This window comes from Zeugodacus cucurbitae, chromosome 4, assembly GCF_028554725.1.
Source record: "Zeugodacus cucurbitae isolate PBARC_wt_2022May chromosome 4, idZeuCucr1.2, whole genome shotgun sequence".
Lineage (NCBI taxonomy): Eukaryota > Metazoa > Arthropoda > Insecta > Diptera > Tephritidae > Zeugodacus > Zeugodacus cucurbitae.
The window spans coordinates 30,482,529-30,507,169 of record NC_071669.1 but is presented as its reverse complement, the minus strand read 5'-3'; the positions used below and the strand labels follow the sequence as shown (position 1 = coordinate 30,507,169).

Sequence of the window (24,641 nt, the reverse complement as noted above, 5' to 3'; positions counted from 1 at the left end):
GTTTTTCCAGGTCTAAAGCCACACTGAGAAGGTCCAATCAGTTTGTTGACGGTGGGCTTTAGTCTTTCACACAGTACGCTCGACAGAACCTTATACGCGATGTTGAGGAGGCTTATCCCACGGTAATTGGCGCAAATTGTGGGGTCTTTCCTCACTTACGTGAACTTCTACATATGAATCCATCCTGGGAATTATAGTTAATGCTCCTTTTTGTTATTATTTAATCATTGTATACTATTTACAATTGTAAATATCAAGAGAGTACCCAATATCAGAGAGTACCCAAATTAAGGCTTTTACTCCCCTAGGAGCTTAACTAAGCAACATCACTCCCAGACTGACCAGTCACGCTCCAAGGCACCAGGCCCCGCACAGTCTTTTCGAATGAAAGTCAGATGTTCTGAACTGCAAACCACACGTAAGTTAAGTGCATCTTACGTTGCCCAGTGCTGTAGGGGTCTGCCTCGGCAACCAACAGCAACGGAATAGCCAGATGCGACAACTTTCTTTGGTACAGAGAGCTGTACTGTACGTCACTTCCTCACACCCAGGGTAACTACAGGCTCACCGATACAAACTCGACTCTTACAAAGAAACTAAGCAAAATAGCCACTCAGATCTTTTGAAACGTACAGCTTTCAACGTTATTCGCAAAGATCGTGAGATTGTGGTAATATCGTCTCATAGGTTTGTTTTTGCATGGTTTTCGCAGTTTTTTTGCATCAATTCTCATTAAATACTACATGTAACCATCCCAGATTAAAAGAAAATGTTGAACTGAAGTAAAAAGTAATATATTTTGCTGCGAAAAGTTAAAAAATGTATTTAGTACATCCCTCAAGTTACTTTGTTGGATATAATCCAAATATAGGTATAACGTACATGCTAAGGATCTTTTCTATTAATATTAATATTTCATATGATTTTTTTCTTTATTAAAACCATTTTTAAAAAACAAAAAGTTAAAATAAAAAAATCCAATTTATTTGGTTCGAAAACAGTATTAAAATATTTCATTAATAGAATCAAATTGTCTACCACGGAATAAATGAACGATTTAATTGCCATTTCGGTCGTTCATTAACCATTGAAGGACGCACACTTCTTTTTGTTGTCTCATCAATTTCGGTTTTTTTTTTTTTTTTTAAGAAAATATAGTGTATTTTCAGCCATAGCCAAATATTTCCTCTGAATTAAATTAAAATACCTGAGAGATTTTCGGTGAAAAATTGCCATGGGGCACTGAATTCTTCATATTAGATATTCGGGGCCTTGAAAAGTTATAGTCCGATTTCGACAATTTTTTCACAAGTGATGCCACAGATCATACACAGTATTTGTGTAAAGTTTTATTTCGCTATCTTCATTGGTTCCTTATGTATATATTATAAAGTGAAGGAATAAGATAGAGTTCAAAATTGAGTTACATGGGAAGTTTTCGTGGTTGTGAACCGATTTCATCCATTTTCCACACGTGTCACCAGGGTCTCAAGAAAACATTATATACCGAATTTCATTCGAATCGGTCGAGTAGTTTCTCAGATATGTTTTTTGACCCGTAAGTGGGCGATGCCTCGCCATTGTAAAAAAAAATCTGAGTGCAGCTTCCTTCTGCAATTTCTTTTGTGAAATTTAGTGTTTCTGACGTTTTTCGTTAGTGAGATAACCCATTTTTGGTAATTTTCAACCTAACCTTTGTATGGGATGTGGGCATGGTTATTATCCGATTTCAACTATTTTCATGGTGTGTGGTGGGGTACCTAAGAGAACCGACTGGAGAAAGTTTGGTTTATATTATATTTTACTTTTATAACTTTATTTATGGCTTAGTTATGACACTTTATGTGTTTTCGGTTTTTGTCACTTTGTGGGCGTGGTAGTGGCTAAAGCAACCTTCTCACGGTCCCAAGGAACATGTGTTCCAAGTTTCATTAAGATTTTGACTCGTCTCGTCACCCTGATCATTTTGATATATATAACCCTATATCTAACTCGTTTAGTTTTATAACATACAAACAACCGCTATGTGAACAAAACTAGTGTAAAAATAAACCTTTCTATGTATATATTGTAATATTTGTCGCATATTTCACGCAAAATGTATTTTTTACCAGATCGGTTGTAGTATGGAATGATGAAGAATGTGCAAAATTGACTGGTTGATAAATCGACCACCAGCCAAAAACGATACGACTAATTATTCGATTTCATTATTTTCGTTTCTTGTGAACTCCAATGTACCAAATGAATGAAGGCCACTAATATTCTTTCGATGTACTGAGTTCTTTCACAAACATGGAGTCGTCTTACCGTTCATATAGCTTTTTGTACTTACGTATCAGAAAATGGAAAAATCGACTGTACATATACTTGTTTCCACTTTATGGAACATTCCAGAGCTTTCTTTCCAGATACATATTTCTAGAATAGAATTTCCCCGAAGCTTCCTAGGTCACGAATATAAAAAGGAACCCTTCCAGACAGGTAGTTAGTCGGTTGTTGTCTAAGAGCATGAACAGGTCTTCCAGTGTGATTCGCAGGTATGCCCTCCTGATGTGCGGTTGTGATGTATTCCGTCCTTGAGTAAAATATTGACACGAAATTTCGGAAAATACCGGAGCCAAAGAGAGATTGAGGAGATTATGTGGCACGCTGATCATGAAATCGGAAATCTCATTCTCCATGCGTGGTCTTGCCTCCAGAAACTACATGCAGTAAGTGATACGGAAAATATCGATGAAGATGAGCAAATACTCAACGATGCAAGTGCGTTTCTGTTTCGCAAAATAGCTGGGAACATAGAACTATTGAAGACAATCCGAATGCGTCAGCCGATTGCGCAGAGATCGAGGAACATTCTGCTGAATTTGAATCTAGTTCAAGTTCGCGTGTGACATCCAAACATAGCAGAAAACAAGTCAACCTGTTCGAACCAAAATGGACCAAAGCAAAAAAAGACTAAATACTCCCGCGAGTATTCCTTTGAACAAGGTAATTGACAAAATGGAAAACTTTACAGCAAATATAGTATTGCAATTTCACGGTCATTTATATTTTCGTGTAGCCCATTTAGTAATTAAGGGTACTCACCAAATCAACTTGTTTATCGATGATGAGATAATCAAATATTTGGTTCGATTTACGATGAACTACGCGAAAATCGATTACAACGACTTGAAATTTGAGATGGATGATTTCATTGGAATTTTGTTCGTGACTGTCTACAATACGCGACCGCGCATCGAAAATTATTGGTCTTCCCAATCTTCATTGGAGTGCAAAATCATCCGTGACGCAATGGCACGTGATCGTTTAAAACTAATCAAAGAAGTATTTCCATGTGTGCGATAATCACATAATTGATGCCAGATGTTCGTCAAAGTGACGCTGTGGAACATTGGTTTGAATGAGAAATTCACGCAATTTGGTATATTCTCACACAATATGTCTATCGATGAGCTGATAGATGATTGCTTACTACGGCTGTCATTCTTGCAAAATGTTTATCAAAGGAAAGCCCGTTCGATTTGGGTTCAAATACTAGGATTTATGTTCGCCTGATGGTTATTTGTATTCGTTCATTCCGTACAGCGGTGCAAATGAGAATCGAGAACCCGAATACAAAAACTGCGGCTATGTGAAATAGTTGTACTGAAGTTATTGTCCCAACTTGACGATCAACGTGAACATTCGTGTTGCAATTGATAACTTCTTCACTTCTCATAAATAGATGAGTCACCTCAATTCTTTGAGAGATTATGCTACCGGAACTATTCGTGACAATTGTACGAATTAAACTTTCTGCCGTATCATCATCTAAGAAGAAAGAACGCGGTTGGTTAGACTTGATCGAAACAACAAAGTGCTGATAGCCCGATGGAACGTCCATTTCATCGAATCATGAGGCAATTGAACTACTGCATCGTGTGAAGCGATGGAAAGGCGGCAAGAAATATTATGTTGATATCCCACACATCGTAAGAGCATTCAATAATCGAAAGGGTGGTGTTGATCTCTTCGATAATGCCATGAACAATTATAATTCGTGGCGACATAGTGCTCTGATGGTATCAAGGGGGTTACTCTGTAAGGCGTTGCGCAAGTGAAAATACTCGCAAAAAAGATACTCTGTAAATGCGACAATCGAATCGTAAATTGCGTTCAATGCATTTGTTTTTTCCGCCTTCGTAATGAAGGTACTCTATATTGCGTTTACGAATTTCAAACTCGTGCGTTTTACGAACTTTTCATTTGATATCAAACTGGCAAACGCAACGAAAAAAAAATGTAGTTTAATAAGGTATATTCATAGTTTATTTACTAAAATAACGTATGTAACAGGGAACATTTCAAAAATATGAAACATAATTAAATAAATAGATTTCATTTATGAACTACAAACTAATAATACTGTTTTGTTTTTGGTTCCTTGAACGTTTAGCAATTTTGGCATTTTTTGCATATTCCATCAATGAATTTAAAACACTGTACAATTTTAATTATGTATGTAACATATGATTATTTATATTGTGCACTTTTTATACTCTCGCAACATTTTCTAAAGATAATACAATAGTTTTGTTCACATAACGATTGTTTTTAACACATAAAATTTAACGGGTTAGATAGAGTTATACGATTACATATATATTAAAATGACCAGTATAACGAGAAGGGATGAAATCCCGATACATGTCTGTCGTCTGTTTAAATTCTCAACAGTAATATTTTGGTACTTTATAGAAATTCAGAATTTTTTGTCAGAGATTTGATTGCAGAACCTCATATAAGTCCTCTTTCATAACTAACTAATACTAATTATCGCTGGAGATTTTAAAATTTGTCAAGTCTAAAGGGACTATAATAAGATATACTCTCGTAGAAATATTTTTTAGTTCCCTGCATGATTGAGGATGGAGGATGGGGTCATGTGTTGAAGTTCACGTAAGTGAGGAAAGTTCCTGACTGTCATTCACTTGGGAGTGGCCAGGAACGATTCTTTTGCATGTGGCTCAAGCAGCTCACGAATTCCGGCCTTAGACCAAATATCCACTGTGTAGGCAACAGACATCCGTTTGGAGGCGAGCTAAAGTGAGAAGGCGAATCCCGCTTATTCGGTTGTGCGTAGGTTTTGGAACCCACAACATAAAAAGCAATTACCAACGAACAGGAAGCAACAGCCTCGAATGAGAGACCCCAATTTTGATGACGACCTCTGCAAACGTATAAAGGACTACGAATTAAGGGCATGCACCTGAAATGTGCGGTGTCTCTGCCCAGCTGGTTGATGTCCTCGTAAGAGTAAAGGCTGACATCACAGCCATCCAAGAAATGCAATGGACGGGACTAGGACGGAAGAAGGTGGGTCCTTGTGACATCTACTACAGCGGCCATATAAAGGAGAGCAAATTTGGTGTTGGATTTGTGGTGGGAGAGAGACTTCTTCGTCGAGCCCTGGTATTCACCCCGGCGGATGAAAGTCTAGTCACAATCCGCATAAAAGCGAGGTTCTTCAACATATCGCTGATTTGCGCCTACGCCCCGACGGAAGAGAAGGAAGATGTGACCAAAGATACTTTCTATGAGCATCTAGAACGCACCTATGAGCGCTGCCCCCGCCACAACAAACACAAGGAAGGTTCGACAACGAGAAGCCGCAATCACAACCGACAGCCGAACGATTTTCTACTCGACTTGCACTCCTGCTCTCTGAACTGTGGGACTGCATATCAAGCTCCCTACGTACAGCTGAAACCGAAACCATTGGTTTTCGGAAAAGTCAAAAAAACAACTGGTATGATGAGGATTGTCGTCTCGCAGTGGAGAGAAAACAGACTGCCTACCTCGCAATGTTGCGATCGACCGCAACACGAGTGGGATGGGAAAGATACCGAGAGCTGAAGAGGGAAGCGAGATGCATTTGCAGACAAAAAAGAAATAGGCCGAAATGCGTGAGTATGAAGTGGTTGACAAGCTGGCCGACTGGAGTAATGCTCGAAAATTCTACGAAAAGATCCGGCGATTAACAGAAGGTTTCAAGACCGGAGCACACTCCTGTAGGACCCCCAGAGGTGGTCTAGTGGTTGATGCCCAGAGAACACTGAGTTTGTATAGGGAACACTTCTCCGACCTGCTGAATGGCAGTGAAAGTACAACACCAGCAGATGGCGAACCCGATTCCCCAATCGATGAGGATGGAACAGATGTTCCATTACCCGACCATGAAGAAATTCGAGTAACAATTATCCGCTGAAGAACAACAAAGCGGCGGGGCCGATGGATTGCCGGCCGAGCTATTCAAATACGCCGGCGAAGAACTGATAAGGGGCATGCATCAGCTTCTTTGCAAAATATGGTCGGAAGAAAGCATGTCCGACGATTGGAATCTCAATGTACTCTGACCAATACACAAAAAGGGAGACCCCACAATATGCGCCAACTACCGTGAGATAAACCTCCTTAACATCGCTTATAAGATTCTATGGAGCGTACTGTGTGAAAGACTAAAGCCCACCGTTAACAAACTGATTGGACCTTATCAGTGTGGCTTTAGACCTGGAAAATAAACAACTGACCAAATATTCACCATCCGCCAAATCTTGGAAAAGACCCGTGAGAAGAGGATCGACACACACAATCTCTTTGTCGATTTTAAAGCTGCTTACGACAGCACGAAAAGGAGCTGTCTTTATGCCGCGATGTCTGAATGTGGTATCCACGCTAAATACCTAGGGGTAGAGATCGATAGTAAACTGAACTGGAAATTAAAGATTGAAAAAAAATAATAATAAATATAGCCTAAAGAGCAATCTGTGCAGGGGTTACCGCAGCCTTCAAGTCGTGACCAACTGACCCACTTAACGTACTTCTGCATCAACTGCGAACAGCAGCTTTTTCTGCTATAAGAATAAACGTGGAAGGTGGCTGGATCGCAAGTGTTATGGACACAGCGAAATCTGGAACCAGTTTACTTCAATACCAAATAAAAAATACTATATCCTCCCAAAGACTGCTGAAAATGAGAATACCATCTCAATATATAGCGACGGATCTAAAATGGATTGCGGTATAGGAACGGAGGTATACTCCAAGGATCTTGACATATAAACTCGTCTAGCATCTTTCAAGCGGAAGTACTAGGTATAGAGATGACCTGTGGTAGTCTACTGAGCAACTACGAGAAAATAGAGAAAGTGAATATTTAAAGAGACATTGTTATGGCCAAAGATTAATTCTAGCGCAGTCTGCAACTGCTCACTGGAAGAGTCCATAATATGGTTTTCCGGCCACAGGAACATTTTCAGAAACGAATAGACAGACGAGAGAGCAAAGATAGGAGCCCCTCAGGACGAAGCCGAAGCGGAGCAAATACCATGCCCGTCAGACACTACAAAATCTCCAGTCCACACATTATGAACAGATTGCTCAGGAAAGATGGAAATCGATAACCAAATGCAAAACAACAAAGCAGCATTTAGCCTAAATATGACTGGACAACAATCAATGATCTATTAAATAGATGCATAAAAAGCATATATAGACTTACAGCTACCATAACCGAACATTGGCCAATTGAATAAAGAAACGGGTTTCCACTTTCTCTATGTATGCCCAGTCCTATCACAAACCAGAAAAAAAACTCTTGGTACCCATCAAGCACCAAACCTCGAATGAATGTCCACAAAAAGTATAACAAAAATAAGTAGTTTCACTTAAAGCACCAAATGGTTTGACGTCGAAACTTGAAACGAGATAGCAAAATATAAAGATAAATCAGGTGGTGAACAGGTTCACTATGTCATCGGAAAGGCCAAGTCCTCAAAATCCATTGGTCCAGACGAAATAAATAACTTAATGTTAAAGCACCTAGGCTCAGCGGGAGTAAATTTTCTCACCAAGGTAATCAATTTATGCCTGACTATACTTAAAATACCTAAAATGTGGAAAAGCGGAAGATTGTTGTGTTCATATTAATAGTAGTGCTAGGTTGGTTGAAAAGAGATGGCGCAATCGTCTACCTCATTATAATGCGTAAAGTAAATATCCAAAATAATTCACATTTTAACAATACATACAGTTTGTCAACTAATTCTTTGCAAAATGCAAATTGATAAAAAAAAATCAACTTTGACAAAAACAACAAAAAAAAATTGCAAAATTCTTTGAAAAATGCAGGCACAAGTCGAAGAACGATATCATTAGAAGTGAACGGGGCATTCTTTAAAAAAAACCAACAGGTGTTGTTCTGGGGATATTCTGACATATATTCATGTTTCGAATTGCACAGATATAATTGGAAAGCTAAGGACTATGCACAATATTATTCAGGGCAAACAAATAAAATATACTGCATTTCAAGAGCTTTGGATGCAATTTATTTTTCTTAAATATTACAATAAGTAGATAAAAACCCCAAAAATTTGCCTGAAAGAGTTGGAGAAAAATATTAAAACAACAACAGTAACCATGAGGAGGTGAGAAAAGTGTTGAATCTTCCCCAGTACTCGTCTCATGTAGCCAGGAAAATGCCACCGCTATCTGTCTTTAAAATTAAAAAATGTATCAACTACGCCATAGATAACTATAATAGGCCACTTTACTCCAATAGAAGTGAAGGCTCTTTCCGCCAATCTTTCATGGGTCCATCGTGATAATATGTCATTGTCTTCGTCTAGTTACAAAAAATAACGCCATTCCGCTAGCTACGAGATTTATTTTATACTGGCATATTGGGAGCAGTGGAAAATTGCCCATCTCAATCTGCACACATTGTCAAAAGGTGGTTGATACATAAAGTACCTCGCCATTTGGAAACACCTCCAAAAGGTCCGGGTGTTAATCCTATCAAACATTTTTGGAAATAATTAGATGTTAAACTTCAAAAATATGAAATATGTACTTTAAAAAATTCGACTGAATGAAGTGTAATAGCGACAAATGTGATCAAAACATTAACCCGCCAAATGGTTAAAGAGGTTATTAGACTTAAATTATGAAAATTTTACTTTAGCATATTTTTAATGCGTTATTTTCTAGTTGTTTTAAAGAAAAATTAACATTTTATACTGGATTTTACTCTTAATTTTTAGAAATAGTGGCAATTAACAAACTTCACTTATGCTGTACATTGTTGTACTATATATGAACATAGATTTCTCTTTGAACTCTTAACTTGCGGGACTTTGGTCAATACACAAAATTTTGGAATTTTGGAAATAATTTTCCGAAATTAGTAGTTCTTTATATATCTCCTACTGAAATCTGCATGCGATCAAGTTACCCAAAGGCCTACGAAACTTAGTATTTTTTCAATATGTATAGATTGAATTTTGAATCGAAAATGTATACATACATCTATTAATAACATTGTTTGCGAATACTTACAGTTCTTTAGCATATAAATTATGCGGTATTGACGTCTTCACTCCAGCTCCATCTCCAGTATCATTATCACATGCGCAAGCTCCACGATGATTCATCCGTTCCGACAAAGTCTGTGCATCTCGTAAAATCTATGAGAATATATATATATATATTTTTATAATGAATGAAGAATATTATTCAAATTTGGTTAGTGATAAAATCAAAGTCTTCTTCCTTTCGGAATTGTCTTATATTTTAATTGTATTTTCATTCTGTATTTTTAAGCAAACATATCTGCGATAACTGATAAATGTTACTCTCGAATGAGTATAACAAAATATTCAAATATATGAATTCGAAATGGAAAAATACTGAAACCCTGTCATATCCGTCATATAAGCTTGACGAAAAATTTGTATATACCATACTGCCTTCCCTAAATAAAAGCGTTGGCGGAACGTTTTTTACCGCTCTGCGTTAACGTCGATGCGCCATCCCTAAATAAAGGCTGCAACTTTACGTCAGATATCAAAATGTTTACTTGAATTGTTGTTGTGAAATTTTATTTTGCAGAGAAACTTCGTTTTTACAGCCAACTTTACTTCGGAACGCTCTGTCAAAATAGAAATTTTCAACCGCTCAGCGTCGCCGTCGCGTTATTTAGGTATGCGCCATACAAATTGTATGGCCTTGAGAATATTTCGAAACCAAAATTTACAAATTCGTGTAAATATGATGCGTATATTACGTATCAGGGGGAGGGGGTATTACATACTTTCTTTGTACCCACTAATAGAGTGATAGTGGCTTTTAGATTTTTTTTGGTTTGCCGGAGAAGTTACCTGCTAGATGTTAGATAATTAAAAATTTAATAAAATAAGAAATAAAGCCCGATAAGAGCTGATAGTTCTTGAAATATCTGAAAGCTTAGGAATTGTAGCTGCTTAAGAGGGTGTCGTGTTCCCAAGGAGGAAATAAGTTTCTTACTCGACCAAAGCTTAACCAGAAAAGTTGTGATAGGCGATGTTGATATAGTTACAACTGTGAAGAATGAGAAAAAACAACATAGAAAAGAAAAAAATTTATCGCGTAGCACAGAGAAACAAAATTTTAACACGCTCTGTTGTTCTTGTCCTTTGGCTGATCACTTTTCAATTAAAAGAAGCAAGTCAAGTGATCATTTAGTCATAACCAAAAAGACCCAGAACATGTTAAGGGAAAATTATCACCATCTCTGCAAAAAATATATTAAATTTACTGTCATTAGACCTTGAGTGTGATCGTACTGTAGTCTCCAACTATCTCTGTCTTAAAAGTCGTTGGTATTATTTCATCGAAAGATCCAAGTTGTGTAGTTGATCGTTCAAAGTTGCGCCGTGAAAGAACTAAGGTCAGGTCAACTTTACAAGAAGAGGACTGCAATAAAATACTTTGTGGTTTGCATTTTGACGTAAGGAAGGATACAAATTTGTTTCGTATTGATAAACAATGGAAATTTTACAGAAAACGACAGATAGAAATCATTACGGGTTTTATCGGATCAAAGAACGAATTGGTATTTTGGCCATGTCACCTGTGAGCCGGAGACACCTAAAAATATTCTTCAAATCTTCCGCAAAACCTTTCTCTCGAAAACTCCTAGTGCCGTCTCATCGTATGTTGACAGCGTCCACGCTTCTGCACCATAAAGTAGGACGGGGGTGATAAGGGACTTGTAAAGTTTAGTTTTTGTTCGTCGAGAGAGGACTTTACTTTTCAATTGCCTACTCAGTCCATAGTAGCACCTGTTGGCAAGAGTGATTATGCGTGAGATTCCAAGGCTGACATTATTATCGGTGTTAATGCTGGTTCCTAGGTATACGAAATTATCTACAACTTCAAAGTTATGACTGTCAACAGTGACTTGGGAGCCAAGACGCGAATGCGCTGACTGTTTGTTTGATGACAGAAGATATTTCGTCTTGTCCTCGTTCACCACCAGACCCATTTGCTTCGCTTCCTTATCCAGGCGGGAAAAAGCAGAACTAACGGCGCGAGTGTTGTTTCCAATGATATCGATATCATCGGCGTACGCCAGTAGCTGTAAACTTTTATAAAAGATTGTACTTTCTCTGTTTAGCTCTGCGGCTCGAACTATTTTTTCCAGCATCAGGTTAAAGAAGTCACACAATTGCGAGTCACCTTGTCTGAAACCTCGTTTGGTATCGAACGGCTCGGAGAGGTCCTTCCCGATCCTGACGGAGCTTTTGGTTTTGCTCAACGTCTACTTACACAGCCGTATTAGTTTTGCGGGGATACCAAATCACTGCTGTCGAAAGCAGCTTCAAAGTCGACAAATATATGGTGTGTGTCGATCCTCTTTTCACGGGTCTTCTCCAAGATTTGGCGCATGGTGAATATCTGGTCAGTTGTTGATTTTTTAGGCCTAAAGCAACACTGATAAGGTCCAATCAGTTTGTTGAAGGTGGGCTTTAGTCTTTCACACAGTACGCTCGATAGAACCTTATAAGCGATGTTAAGGAGGCTTATCCCACGATAGTTGGCGCAGATTGTGGGGTCTCCCTTTTTGTGGATTGGGCAGAGTACACTGAGATTCCAATTGTCGGGCATGCTTTCTTCCGACCATATTCCGGAATGAAGCTGATGCATGCACCTTATCAGCTCTTCGCCGCCGTATTTGAATAGCTCGGCCTGCAATCCATCGGGCCCCGCCGCCTTATTGTTCTTCAAGCGGGTAATTGCTATTCTAATTTCTTCGCGGTCGGCAATGGAACATCTGTTCCATCGTCGTCGATTGGGGAATCGGGTTCGCCATCATCCGGTGTTGTACTTTCACTGCCATTCAGCAGAATGGAGGAGTGTTCCCTCCACAAACACAGTATAATCTGGTCATCAACAATTAGATCACCTCTGGAGGTCCTACAGGAGTGTGCTTCGGTCTTGAAACCTTCACTTAGTCGCCAGAACTTTTCGTAAAATTTTCGAGCATTACCCCTGTCGGTCAGCTTGTCAAGCTCTTCTTACTCACGCATTTCGGTCTCTTTCTTTTTTTGTCTGCAAATGCGTCTCGCTTCCCTCTTCAGCTCTCGGTATCTTTCCCATCCCGCTCGTGTTGCGGTCGATCGCAACATTGCGAGGTAGGCAGTCTGCTTTCTCTCCACTGCGAGACGACGATCTTCATCATACCAGCTGTTTTTTTTTTTTTTACTTTTCCGAAAGCCAATGGTTTCGGTTGCAGCTGTACGTAAGGAGTTTGATATGCCGTCCCACAGCTCCCTTATACCGAGATGCTGATGATATTAAAAACACTGGGTCTAATCATTGAATCCGCAGCGAATTCGATTTCGATACGATAAAGATTTTCGATCGAAAATGTTCATGCAATCATTGATTCCGTCGATAAACTACTTTACCACAAAGTGAGAACATGAAACTGTTTTATCGACAAATTTGATAATGTGTATCGTAAATTTTATTTTCGATATGAATTCAATGATTCCGACGTAAAATTTTTCGATCGAATCGAACTATTTTTCGATCGAAACGGATTCAATGATTAGGCCGACTATGTTATAACATTTGAAATTTAAATCGGTAAAGCTGAGTGAATTAGCTGTTGTTGTTGGGTGCGACGGAAAAACTACAAACCTAAATGCTTTTCGGGCGACATCGGATCTCAATTACAAATTTGTCAAACAATACCGATAGTTGAATGTTCCAATATACCTACAATATTACCTGAAATAACTATGGAATAGCTTAGTACCGACCAAAATTATTTATTCGACAGCTTTCAGAATTGGTATCTTGTCTTCTGGTTTAGCTAACAATAGCTAATCAAATTCTAACATTGTATGCCACTTAAACTGACTCAGAAGAAAAGCAGTTGTATTAGCTACGTACGTTATGAAAGTTTATGGAACAATGTGGTTTACAATTAAATGTAATTCTTCGTGCATTAACGCAGCTAAACCATAAACCAAAGTCCTTATTTGAATTCCGATATGAACGCAGTCGTTGACAAAGTACTCCAACGAAATGGATATTTTGTTTCCACTAAACCATTAACATAAGTCGTTATTTGAATTCCGATATGAACGCAGTCGTCGACAAAGTATTCCAACGAAATGGACATTTTGGTCCCACAGAAAATCTCCTCGTTGCCATGCTTGATGACGACAAATAGTTCATAAGGGATATTGGATATCGATGAATTGTAAAAGCAAGATCAGAGAATGCTCGAAAAATTCGCACTTTCAAAGTACCTGTATTCAACTGCGATGCCAAAGGTTACACTGACATTATTATCTGGCGAGACTGTGATACTGAACTAAACTAAGCCACCTCTAACTTTAAATATGTCTGTTGGAACCTTAAAAGATTTTGTCAAAAACGGCTTGGTACGTGCCACACCCAAGCCTTGGAGTGAAGGAATAAGATGAAATTCAAAAATGAGTTATATGGGAAATAGTCGTGGTTGTGAACAAATTTCGTCCATTTTTCACACGTGTCATCAGGGTGTCAAGAAAATATTATATACCGAATTTCATTGAAATCTGTCTAGTAGTTCCTGAGATATGGTTTTTGACCCATAAGTGGGCGACGCCACGCCCATTTTCCATTTTGTAAAAAAATCTCAGAGCAGCTTCCTTCTGCCATTTCTTATGTAAAATTTGGTGTTTCTGCCGTTTTTCCTTTGTATGGGAGGTGGGCGTGGTTATTATCCGATGTCATTCATTTTTGGACTGCAGAAAGTTTGGTTTATATAGCTTTACTGGTTTGCGAGTTATATACAAAAAACCTATTTGGGGGTGGGGTCAGGCCAACTTTTCCAAAAAAATTACATCCAAATGTGCCCCGCCCTAATGGGATCCTATGTTCCAAATTTCATTCTCATAACTTTATTTATGGCTTAGTTATGACACTGAATAGGTTTTTGGTTTCCGCCATTTTGTGGGCGTGGCAGTGGACCGATTTCGCCCATTTTCGAAAGCAACCTCCTCAGGGTGCCAAGGAACATATGTTCCAAGTTTCATTAAGATATCTTAATTTTTACTCAAGTTATCGCTTGCATGGACAGACGGACCGACAGACATCCTGATTTCAAATCCACTCGTCATCCTGATCATTTATGTATATATAACTCCATATCTAACTCTTATATTTCTTGGTGACACAAACAACCGTTAGGTGAACAAAACTATTATACGCTGTTGCGAGAGTATAAAAAGCAAAGATTAAGTGCGATCAGGATTGCGTGTGCTTATCGGACTGTATCACATGAGGCAGTTGAAGTCATGGCAGGTATCATGTCCCCAGAAATAATGGTCATGGAAATCAAGAGAACATATATAATAAAACAAAAAGCTCTGGTAGGCGGCTAACAACAGAAGAGAAGAAACAGGAAAGACAAAGGAGTCTAAATGAATGACAGAAACGTTGGGATGCAGCAACGTCGCGGAGAGGGACCCACTTGCTTATTAAAAGTGTGCAAACGTGGGTAGATAGAAAACATGGAGAAACTGACTTCTACCTTACGCAGTTTTTAACAGGGCATGGATGTTACACAGAAGATCTATACAAATATGAACACGATGACCAAACGAACTGCTCTTTCTGTGGCAGCGTTGGAGAAAACGATTTACACATCTTCTTTTCGTACCCGAGGTATGTGAATGCTTGGTAGGTATGCGAAGGTATGTGAGCTGACAACTAATCGAGTGCCGCTTGATAACATCGTGCATTACATGATCCAGTTGAAGCCGGTTTGGGACAAAGTGGGAACATGGACAACGGTAGTTATGCAAGAACTTAGAAGACAAGAGTGGCAACGCATCGAAAGTAGAAGGATTAACCATACGTAAACCGGAAAGGTGTAATTGACGAGCCGAATGGTAAAACTTGGCCTCACGACCAAATGCTGGTGTTAGGGTTTAGTACGTAGGCGTATTCACCTGTCTAACTTAAGGGGCCAATGCAAATCGTGCGTGAGAACAAAAAAAAGGGGTTGACTCTGTATTGGATACACAAAGCAGTGCAATACGATGATCATTTGGGACTCTCGCTTTGTAAACATTATTGTTAATTCGAATAATTGTTTTTGGAAAATGGACTCTGTGTTGTTATTTTCAAAGTCTGCGTTGCTCCAAACTCTAGTGAGTCTCTTAATCTAGTTATGGATGGTCCATATATAATAATACAAACCCTTTCAATTCTAGGTGAATAGAAGGATTTCCTTCAGTCCCTGCAGTATTTAATTTAATCTTAGCCTTCAAGTGAACTTTGCTGTCCACTCTTAAGTTAATTACTTTCTATTATACAAATTCTATCAAGCAATGTCCCGCAATTGGGCCAACTGAATTTAAGTGGTAAATTATCCATTTCTTTAAATTGGAAGAAGACTTTGTAGTGTCCGCTGTATCAAATCACCCTTTTGATAAATGCGGATATTTGTAACAACTAAAATTAAATTGTATGAATATACAGTTACATATACCAAAGGGATCTTGATGACGTAACGAGTTGAATTTAGGATGTCTGTCTGTCCGTTCAAACGATAACTTGAGGGATAATTGAGATATCTTAATGAGTCTTGATACACGTGTTTCTTGCCACTGTAATGAGATTGCTATTGCAACCACAGATATAGTGTGAGATATCTTAACAAAATTAAGTGACCGTATATTCTTGGATATAATGAAGCTTTGTGGCCAGAATGAGTGAAATCGGTCCAGAAATTACGTGGGCCCCCCATATACTATATGAATATATGGGTCAATTTGAGTCCTACTTTAATAAAATTAAATAAATAAACGAGAGTATAAAATGTTCGGTTACACCCGAAATTAGCCCTTCCTTACTTGTTTAATATAACTTTTTATCTATGTAAATTAATACTTACATTTTGTATCTGCTCCGATAGCTTCGGTCTTGTAGCAAGAAAAATTCTATTTTCATCTCGAAATTCGAATTATAAAGTACTACAAATATGAAAGGGGAAATTTTCTATGCGTAAATCGCATTACATGGTACCTTTCTTGCGAATGTGAACAATATTTCATTCGAGTAAACCCCCAAGGTTTCAACTCTACTCGTCACCCTGATCACTTTGATATACATATGTACATATAGTGATGAGCAAAACTGTAACACCCAACAGTGATCCATTCTAAAATAGACCGAAAACAAAAAAAAAACGAGTTTAATGATTTTATTTTTGTTTTTAATTTTGTAGCCTTAAATTTATTAAAATCACAAAACTTGGTAATTTAATAATAGTATGTTTAAAAGTAATAACGTAAAGCAAACTCAATGTTTTGGTCTAAAAACCCTTTGCTTTCTTTAAAGAGTGGTTGGACATATTTGTTGTACATTTGGATACAAAATCGGTTAAAGGTTAAAGATAACTTTTTCAGCAACAAGACGCAAATTTTCGACGACTGTCGGCAAATTTTGTTGTAAAATGGTTATATACTGCTCCTTACGCATGACTCCATCAATGCGTACCAGACGACCTACATAATTTCAGGTGATACATCACCGAACCTTAATTGACCCGCCACCATGCTTTACTGTTTGGGAAACTTGGTTTGGTTTAATCATATTTGGGTCTTGTGTATGTACCGGGATAGTCAATCAGACTGATAAAGATTTCTGTTCGCCTCATCAGACCATATTACCTTTAAAATAAAAAATAAAGTGAATAAAGTTTTATATATATATTTTTTTTGTTTTTAACTTTCCATATCCCAATCTTCTTCAGTCCAATGCTCATGTATTGCAACAATATCGCGCAGCAGCCGCATATGTCTTTTTACCAACATTGTTTTTTTTTTTATTTTCATATGCTTTAAGGCGCAAGTTTTTTAATGAACGACGCGGTGTCCACTAACATGCATGCGATTTGTTTGATGATATTTAAAACAATATAACCAGTGAAATAAATAAGCAACGAAGACAAAAGACATAAATAAGCAACACTTGTTCGTGCCCACGACAATGCAATGTAATGCTTACTCGTTCTTTAAGCTTGAAAGGCAATGCAATTTAAATCATTGTCTTTCTTGCCTACCTAAAATGCAATAAGTGTAATACATATGTACTTGCTGTTAAGTTCACATACTCTATGTATAAAAAACATGTTTATATATTACAGTGATCCGCTTAAGTAAAAAAATCAAAAAATCAAAAAAAGTCATTTCAGTGCCTTTCCCGTTTAAGTGTCTCAAAAGTCTTGCATGTTAAGAAGGAGCACTTAAGCGGGGATTACTGTATTAGTAAAATGAATGGTATTTTTATATATATGTAAAAATATTCTTAAAATGTATGCTTTTACAAAATAATTTCAATTTGAAATTAGGGGATATTTTTCTTTTAATAATGTACAGTTGAACTTCCATAACTCGAACTTCTAAACCATGAAGTTCTCCATGACTCGAACTCTTGATTTGCCAATAGAAGTCAAATTTCATCAAATTACCTTCCGTATCTCGGAAGTCCCTCTAACTCGAAGGTGTTTTTATCTTAGCAATATTAAGTGAATATTGGATATATTATAGATTGTTGGCAAAAATTAGTGAAATCGGTTCAGAAATGACCCAGTCCGCATTCTCATATACTTTTTATACTCTCGCAACAAAAGTTGTTAAGAGAGTATTATAGTTTTGTTAACATAACGATTGTTTGTAAGGCATAAAACTAAACGAGTTAGATATAGAGTTTTATATATATCAAAATGATCAGGGTGAGGAGACGAGTCAAAATCCGAATGTCTGTCTGTACGTACGTCCGTGCAACGGATAACTTGAGTAAAAATTGAGATGTCTTAATGAAACTTGGAACACATGTCCCTTGGGCCGTGAGAGGGTTTCTTTCGAAAATGGGCAAAACCGGACCACTGCCACGTCGACAAAATGGCGAAAACCGAAAACACATATAGTGTCATAACTAAGCCATAAATAAAGCTATAAAAGTAAAATTTGGAACAAAGGATTGCACTAGGAAGGGGCATGTTTGGATGTAATTTTTTTTTTGGGGGAAGTGGGCGTGGCCCCGTCCCCCGCGTGGCCCCCGCGTGAAAATAGTTGAAATCGGATAATAACCGCCCCTACCTCCCATACAAAGGTTAGGTTGAAAATTACTAAAAGTGGGTTATCTCACTAACGAAAAACGTCGGAAACACTAAATTTTACAGAAGAAATTGCAGAAGGAAGCTGCACTCAGATTTATTTGCAAAATGGAAAATGTGCGTGGCATCGCCCACTTATGGGTCAAAAACCATATCTCAGGAACTACCCGACCGATTCGAATGAAATTCAATATATAATATAATATCATATATATATGAGATACCTTAGCAAAATTAAGTGAGCGTATAATCTTGAATATAGTGTACTTTGGTGGTGAAAATGAGTGAAATGCCGAATCTATGAGTAAATTTGTGTGTTATCTTAATAAAAATATAGCAATAAATTGCGAGAATATAAAATGTTCGGTTGCACTCGAACTTAACCTTTCCTTACTTGTTATAATTATTTTCGTTATTCTAGAGGACTTTATGTCGAATTTAATATAAAGGACAAATTGTGTCTTAAAAAAATTCTATAAAAAAAATTTCAAGGGTATAAATTTCTTGGTTACACCCGTACTTAACCCTTCCTTCTTTTTTTATTTGAACATTAAATTATGCATGTATGTAACAATACCGAATATAATTGGGGTGCCGAAAAATCATAAAGTTTAAAACTTTTACTCTTGTTTAAAAAAATTGTTGATGGAATGCTTACAAAATAAATTTACACAATTACCACTCAGTGAATATATTGTAAATTGAAAGTTTTTGTTTTAGTCATTTAGCATTTTTCCCAGATTTATCACAACAAAATTATAGCGAGGTGCTCACGACCATCGTATTTTTTTTAACAATTTCATTTATGGCTTATAGTTTGGGGAAAACTGGTTAACTGGTCACAATTGATTGAAAGAGCTCTATTATGACATATTAAAGGAAATCCCCATCGAAAAGAGCTGAAGAAATGGTCTGTGATTAGAGTGATTATATCTTCAAAGAGCACAATGAAACCAAGACCAAGAGCAGGATATCACAGATTACAGTGGAACTTCTCTAACTCGAATCACCATAATCCACAAAAAAAACTTCGAGTTATAGAATTTTCAATTAAACTCGAAATTTTTCAAAAAGCTGTAAGATATAGATTTTTACAATTTTATTTATTAACTTCGCATACAATTTTTTTATACTCTCGCAACAAATGTTGCTAAAGAGAGTATTATAGAGTGATCAGGGTGAAGAGTGGAGTTCAAATCCGAATGTCTGTCTGTCCGTCCGTCCGTCCGTCCGTCTGTGCAAGCTGTAACTTGAGTAAAAATTAAGATATGTTGATGAAACTTGGTACACTTATTTCTTGGCACCATAGGTTCGGGTGTAACCGAACATTTTATACTCTCGCAATTTATATATTTAACTTTATTTATATTATATAATACACAATTTGACCCACATATTCGTCATATATATTGTATAATGTCCATTGAAAGTTGGAAACCATAATATTAGGATAGAAGCACCGAGGTCCTCGTGTTCGATATATGGGGCCTTAAAAACCTATGGTCCGATATCGGCGATTTTTAGAATGGGGCTGCCACACTATTAGCATAGTATTTGTGCAAAGTTCTGCACCGATATCTTCACTAGTATTTACTTTATATATTGTAAAGTAAACGATTCAGATTGTCTTCAAAGTTCTGGTATATAGGAAGTAGGCGTGGTTGTGAAGCGATTTGGCCTATTTTCACAACATATCATTGGGATGTAAGGAAACTATTACAAACCAAGTTTCATTGAAATCGGTCGAGTAGTTCCTGAGATATGGGTTTTTGACCCATAAGTGATTAGAAAAAGCAACCATTGCACAACTGAATCGCAAAAAATTTTCAAAATTTTCCAGCAAATACAAAGTACAGTAGTTTTCCGAAATAACGAATATTCGTTTTAACGAAAACCGCTTATAACGAACAAGCAAATTTGCTACATTGAGTACCGTAAATAACGAACATCAAGAATTTGTAAGTACTCATTTTAACGAACAACATGAAGAAGACATATGAAGAAAGAGGAAAAAATCAAATAACATCGAACCAGAATTAAAAATAAAACTGGAAAAAATTAAAAAAAATGTGCAAATTGAAAAAATGTTGAATTTTATAAAAAAGCTTAAAATTATTGATCAGCACCAAATAGAAGTATGAGTGTCAGAATTGATCCATTTTGGAAGAATTTACTGGATTTGAATTGTTTTGTTATGTTTTTTTTTCATTTTTTAACAAATAATTAATAAAACAATTTATTAAACTGCAATTTACGGATATATAACTCATTTTTATTGATAAAAATACCTCTAAGTGAGTATTCGAATTAACGAAAAATACGATATAGCGAACAGGCCTGACAATTAATGTCTTCGTTATTTCGGAAAACTACTGTAGTTGCAGAAAAGAATTACGAAACAAAATTATATTTAGTGGAACTATTTTCTTATTGCAAGTAATAATTTGTACATATTTTTATGATTCGTATCTTTATATGTAATATTCTGCAGTACGTGTGTATGAATTAAATTTTTTGCCTTCAGGTGGATTCGAGAATGGTTTGTAGTCAACATTGGGTCTTATTAAAATAGTTTTTGATTTGGAAATGTTATATATATAATATCATTATATGTCACAGCAGTCGGTGTACCAAATCTTCACTATATTTATGTATTAATTGTGTGAAATGAGTGTTTTATTTCATTCTTTGTTTAATACTAATAGCTAGTTTTATATAAATTGTGCTTTTTCAAATGTGACCAAATATAATTCTCGTTTACCCTTTAAGTTAATAAAGTCGATATACGTGAGTAACTTTAATATTCGGTTTTTTATTTCAAGCACTTTAAGTGCCGATTAAATGGTTAAAATCAATAATGAAAAAAAAAAATTTGAATGCCAAAGAGTAGTAAACATATACTATGAAGGACAATAGTGTGGCGTAAACACAACACAGTGCTTTAAAACTGAAACTTACTACCGACGGTGAAATACGGAGGTGGATATCTTATAGTGTGTCATCCAAAAGTGTCGGAAATTTTCGATTTCATTGATGGGATTATGAACCAGCACACTTTTCTGCAAATTTTGAGAGATAGTTTGGAAGAATCCGCCATCAAAATTGGTATTTAGGACACATTTAACTTATATGAACCAGCACACTTTTCTGCAAATTTTGAGAGATAGTTTGGAAGAATCCGCCATCAAAATTGGTATTTAGGACACATTTAACTTATATCAGGATAATGACCCAAAATATAAAACCTATATCCTTAAGGTCTTGGTTGCTTGAAAATTGTTCCAAAGTTATAGAAACTCCGACTCAATATCCTGACATAAATCCAACCAAAAAATTATGGAGTGAATTGGACAGGCGTTGCGTCAAAACCCGGTTTCATCTCTCATCGCATTAAACACACGGCTCCAAGACGAATGGTATAAATAGGCGACAATTACATTCTGAAAATTATATCGAATATGTCAAATCGCTTGAGCGAAGTTATAAAAAGTAACACAAAGTACTTAAAACTGAAAAAATGTTGGTTTTTAAAACGCTTTTCTATTAATTTATCAAAAAAAACCGAATACTAAAGTTGCTTGAATTTTTTAGTGTTTTATTAATTTTAATTATTTTGTTATATTATTCCAACAAAATAATTTTGATATGTATATATATATAAAAATTTTTCTTCATTATTGATTTTAACCATTTTATCCGCACTTAAAGTGCTTGAAATAAAAAAACCGAATATTAAAGTTACTCACAGTACAATTTCGAATGAATGTCATGCATGAGACGACATAACACAGCTGTAAAAACCACAAATAGTTGTCAGCATTTTTTGCATTACCGAAAAAGCCCATACTCAACCAATTTTACTTTTAAACCAAACTTTTAAATGAACTATAGTTAAACTTCACTAAGTCGAATCTCCATAATCCACAAACAAGCTTCGAGTTACTGCCTTCCCTAAATAAAAGCGGCAGCGGCAAAAAACTGTCAAAAATTTCTCATGCCCATACAATTTGTATGGCGCATACCTAAATAACGCGACGGTTACGCTGAGCGGTTGAAATTTTCTATTTTGACAAAGCGTTCCGAAGTAAAGTTGGCTGCGAAAAACGAAGTTTCTCCGTTCAATAAAGTTTCACAACAACAATTCAAGTAAACATTTTGATATTTGACGTAAAGTTGCCGCTTTTATTTAGGGATGGCGCATCGACTTTAACGATGAGCGGAAAAAAACGTTCCACCAACGTTTTTATTTAGGGAAGGCAGTTAGAGAGGCTTTCACTTTCAATTAAACACAATTTTTCAAAAAAAAAACCGCTATAATCGAAACTTTAAACGCAATTTTCTCGAAACGACATTTCTCAAAATTTCTTCAAATTTAAACAGAGTATTCTTGAATATATTTACTATACAATGACCGACGTTCTTTTTGATTCTGGAAAATTGTTAATGTGGAATTAAAAAACGATAATTTTTTACCTAAAAAAATCGACTTTTTTTAGAACTACGCCATTTTGTTAATTTTTAATATTTTTCAAAAATCGTAAGACATTGTATAGGAAACCCCTTCAACTGTTATTAAAGTTTGATTTTTTTTGTTTCAGCTACTCATTCAGCCGAAATCATGTTTTTTTTCTTAGAATATAGCTGGAAATGTAACTAATTATGTCCAAAAAATATTCGAAACATGCGATCGAGTACTATCTTAAAAAAATCCACGAAAATCGCCTATTTTTGCATGCCTTCCAGTGGTATAGCCTCTTAAAACATTTAACCTGTAATTTTGTTCGTTGTAGTTAACTATTGTTTGGCTCTTGTCTTGATTTATGCAATTCATACGTGTAATAATTCGGCATTGATAGTAAAATTTTACATTTTGTATGTCCTGGTGAAAAAAATTCGATTCAAAGAAGGAAATTTCTATGATATTACGCTTCTATATTAAATTCTAGAGTTCAAGTTAGGGAAGTTTGTGTTATGGATGTAAATTTGTATGAAATTTGATTTCTAAACGATATTGCCAATTAAAGAGTTCAAGTTATGGAGATCTTTGAGTTATAGAAGTTTAACTGTAATATTAATTAAAGTTGATTGATATATATAATCGTCTTAATTTTAGCAATTATTTATCTTGCGGTATCCATGAATTTAATTATGTTTTACTAGGAATCAAATTTTAAAGTTAGTATCTACACTTAGTACAACCATATATAATACTAAATACTGCAATATGTATAAGAATAAAGATTTCCTCTTAAAAACTACTCCTATGAAGCATTTGTTATGTCTGACCTTGAAGTGACATTTTAAGCTCCTCTTTGATATATCGTACATCTTCTGAACTAGTATCTTAAACGAGAATTGCCAGCACGAAAATATATAGCAAACTATTTCATTTTAAACATATATATATATGTATGTACTTCATTTGCTTTATTTTCGATATTTATATGTGAAATATATATGATTTTATAACGCACATTATTTGTTGAATATTCAACTCATTTTTTATTTTATACTTGAATATATTTATATGCAGTCATTCGGGGAGTAAATATTTTTTAAAAATATGTCAAGAATTACCTTATGCGATTGTTTTCCATCAATAGAAACGATAAAACCAACGCCGCAAGCCTCGTGCTCATTCTGAGGGTCATATAATCCTTGAGCCAAAGGAGCTTCCCACTCATTACTTTCTGGGTTTGATATTTTCGTTAATTTTCCATTTTCTTTATTATATTCATTATTCGTATACAAATTCTGATCATAAACGTTTCTCATGTCTTTCTGCTCAGATTTACAGATTAGTTGTTCTCGTAAATATTCCTTAAAAACCTGGATGGAATGAAACACAAAATACTTATACCCACTTTGTGCAAATATATATATTATGAACTACACATATGTTATTGTCTTCTGCACTACATATAATAAAAACAGATACAACTAGCAAGTATTTTAATAACTAGCTTTTAACAGTAATAGACATACTTTACACGACTAAAACTGATGATTTTCCACAAACGAATGAAGAAAATGAAAAACAACCAATTAGCAAATCTAGTTAATTCCCATCGCTATGGATTCGCACAAGAAAACCGGATACTATTAAAATCGATATCAATTTTTTATATCGCTTCATAAGTACATATAATAC

At 36.0% G+C, this 24,641-nt stretch overlaps 1 protein-coding gene and 1 long non-coding RNA gene across 4 annotated transcripts in view; both read right to left on the bottom strand.

The window, feature by feature from the left end:
- The window catches only part of LOC105218409 (uncharacterized), a 94,511-nt gene extending 69,891 nt beyond the window's left edge, over positions 1 to 24,620 (bottom strand). Inside the window, exons 1-3 of one of the 3 annotated variants that reach the window (XM_054229201.1) lie at positions 24,476 to 24,620; positions 24,068 to 24,319; positions 9,385 to 9,512 (exon numbers count right to left, since the gene is read on the bottom strand). In XM_054229201.1, the coding sequence (XP_054085176.1) occupies positions 9,385 to 9,512; positions 24,068 to 24,265 (326 nt within the window). In that variant the 5' untranslated portion in view covers positions 24,266 to 24,319; positions 24,476 to 24,620. Of the gene's footprint in view, positions 1 to 9,384; positions 9,513 to 24,067; positions 24,404 to 24,475 lie in introns of those variants that run through there. The other 2 variants (XM_011193971.3, XM_054229200.1) reach the window with 2 other exon arrangements.
- Positions 17,639 to 22,126, bottom strand: LOC128921455 (uncharacterized). The gene is made up of 2 exons (XR_008470898.1): positions 21,994 to 22,126; positions 17,639 to 21,930 (listed from the first exon to the last, which is right to left on the bottom strand). It is a non-coding gene; the product is annotated as an uncharacterized LOC128921455 (long non-coding RNA).
- Positions 24,621 to 24,641: the final 21 nt, after the last annotated feature.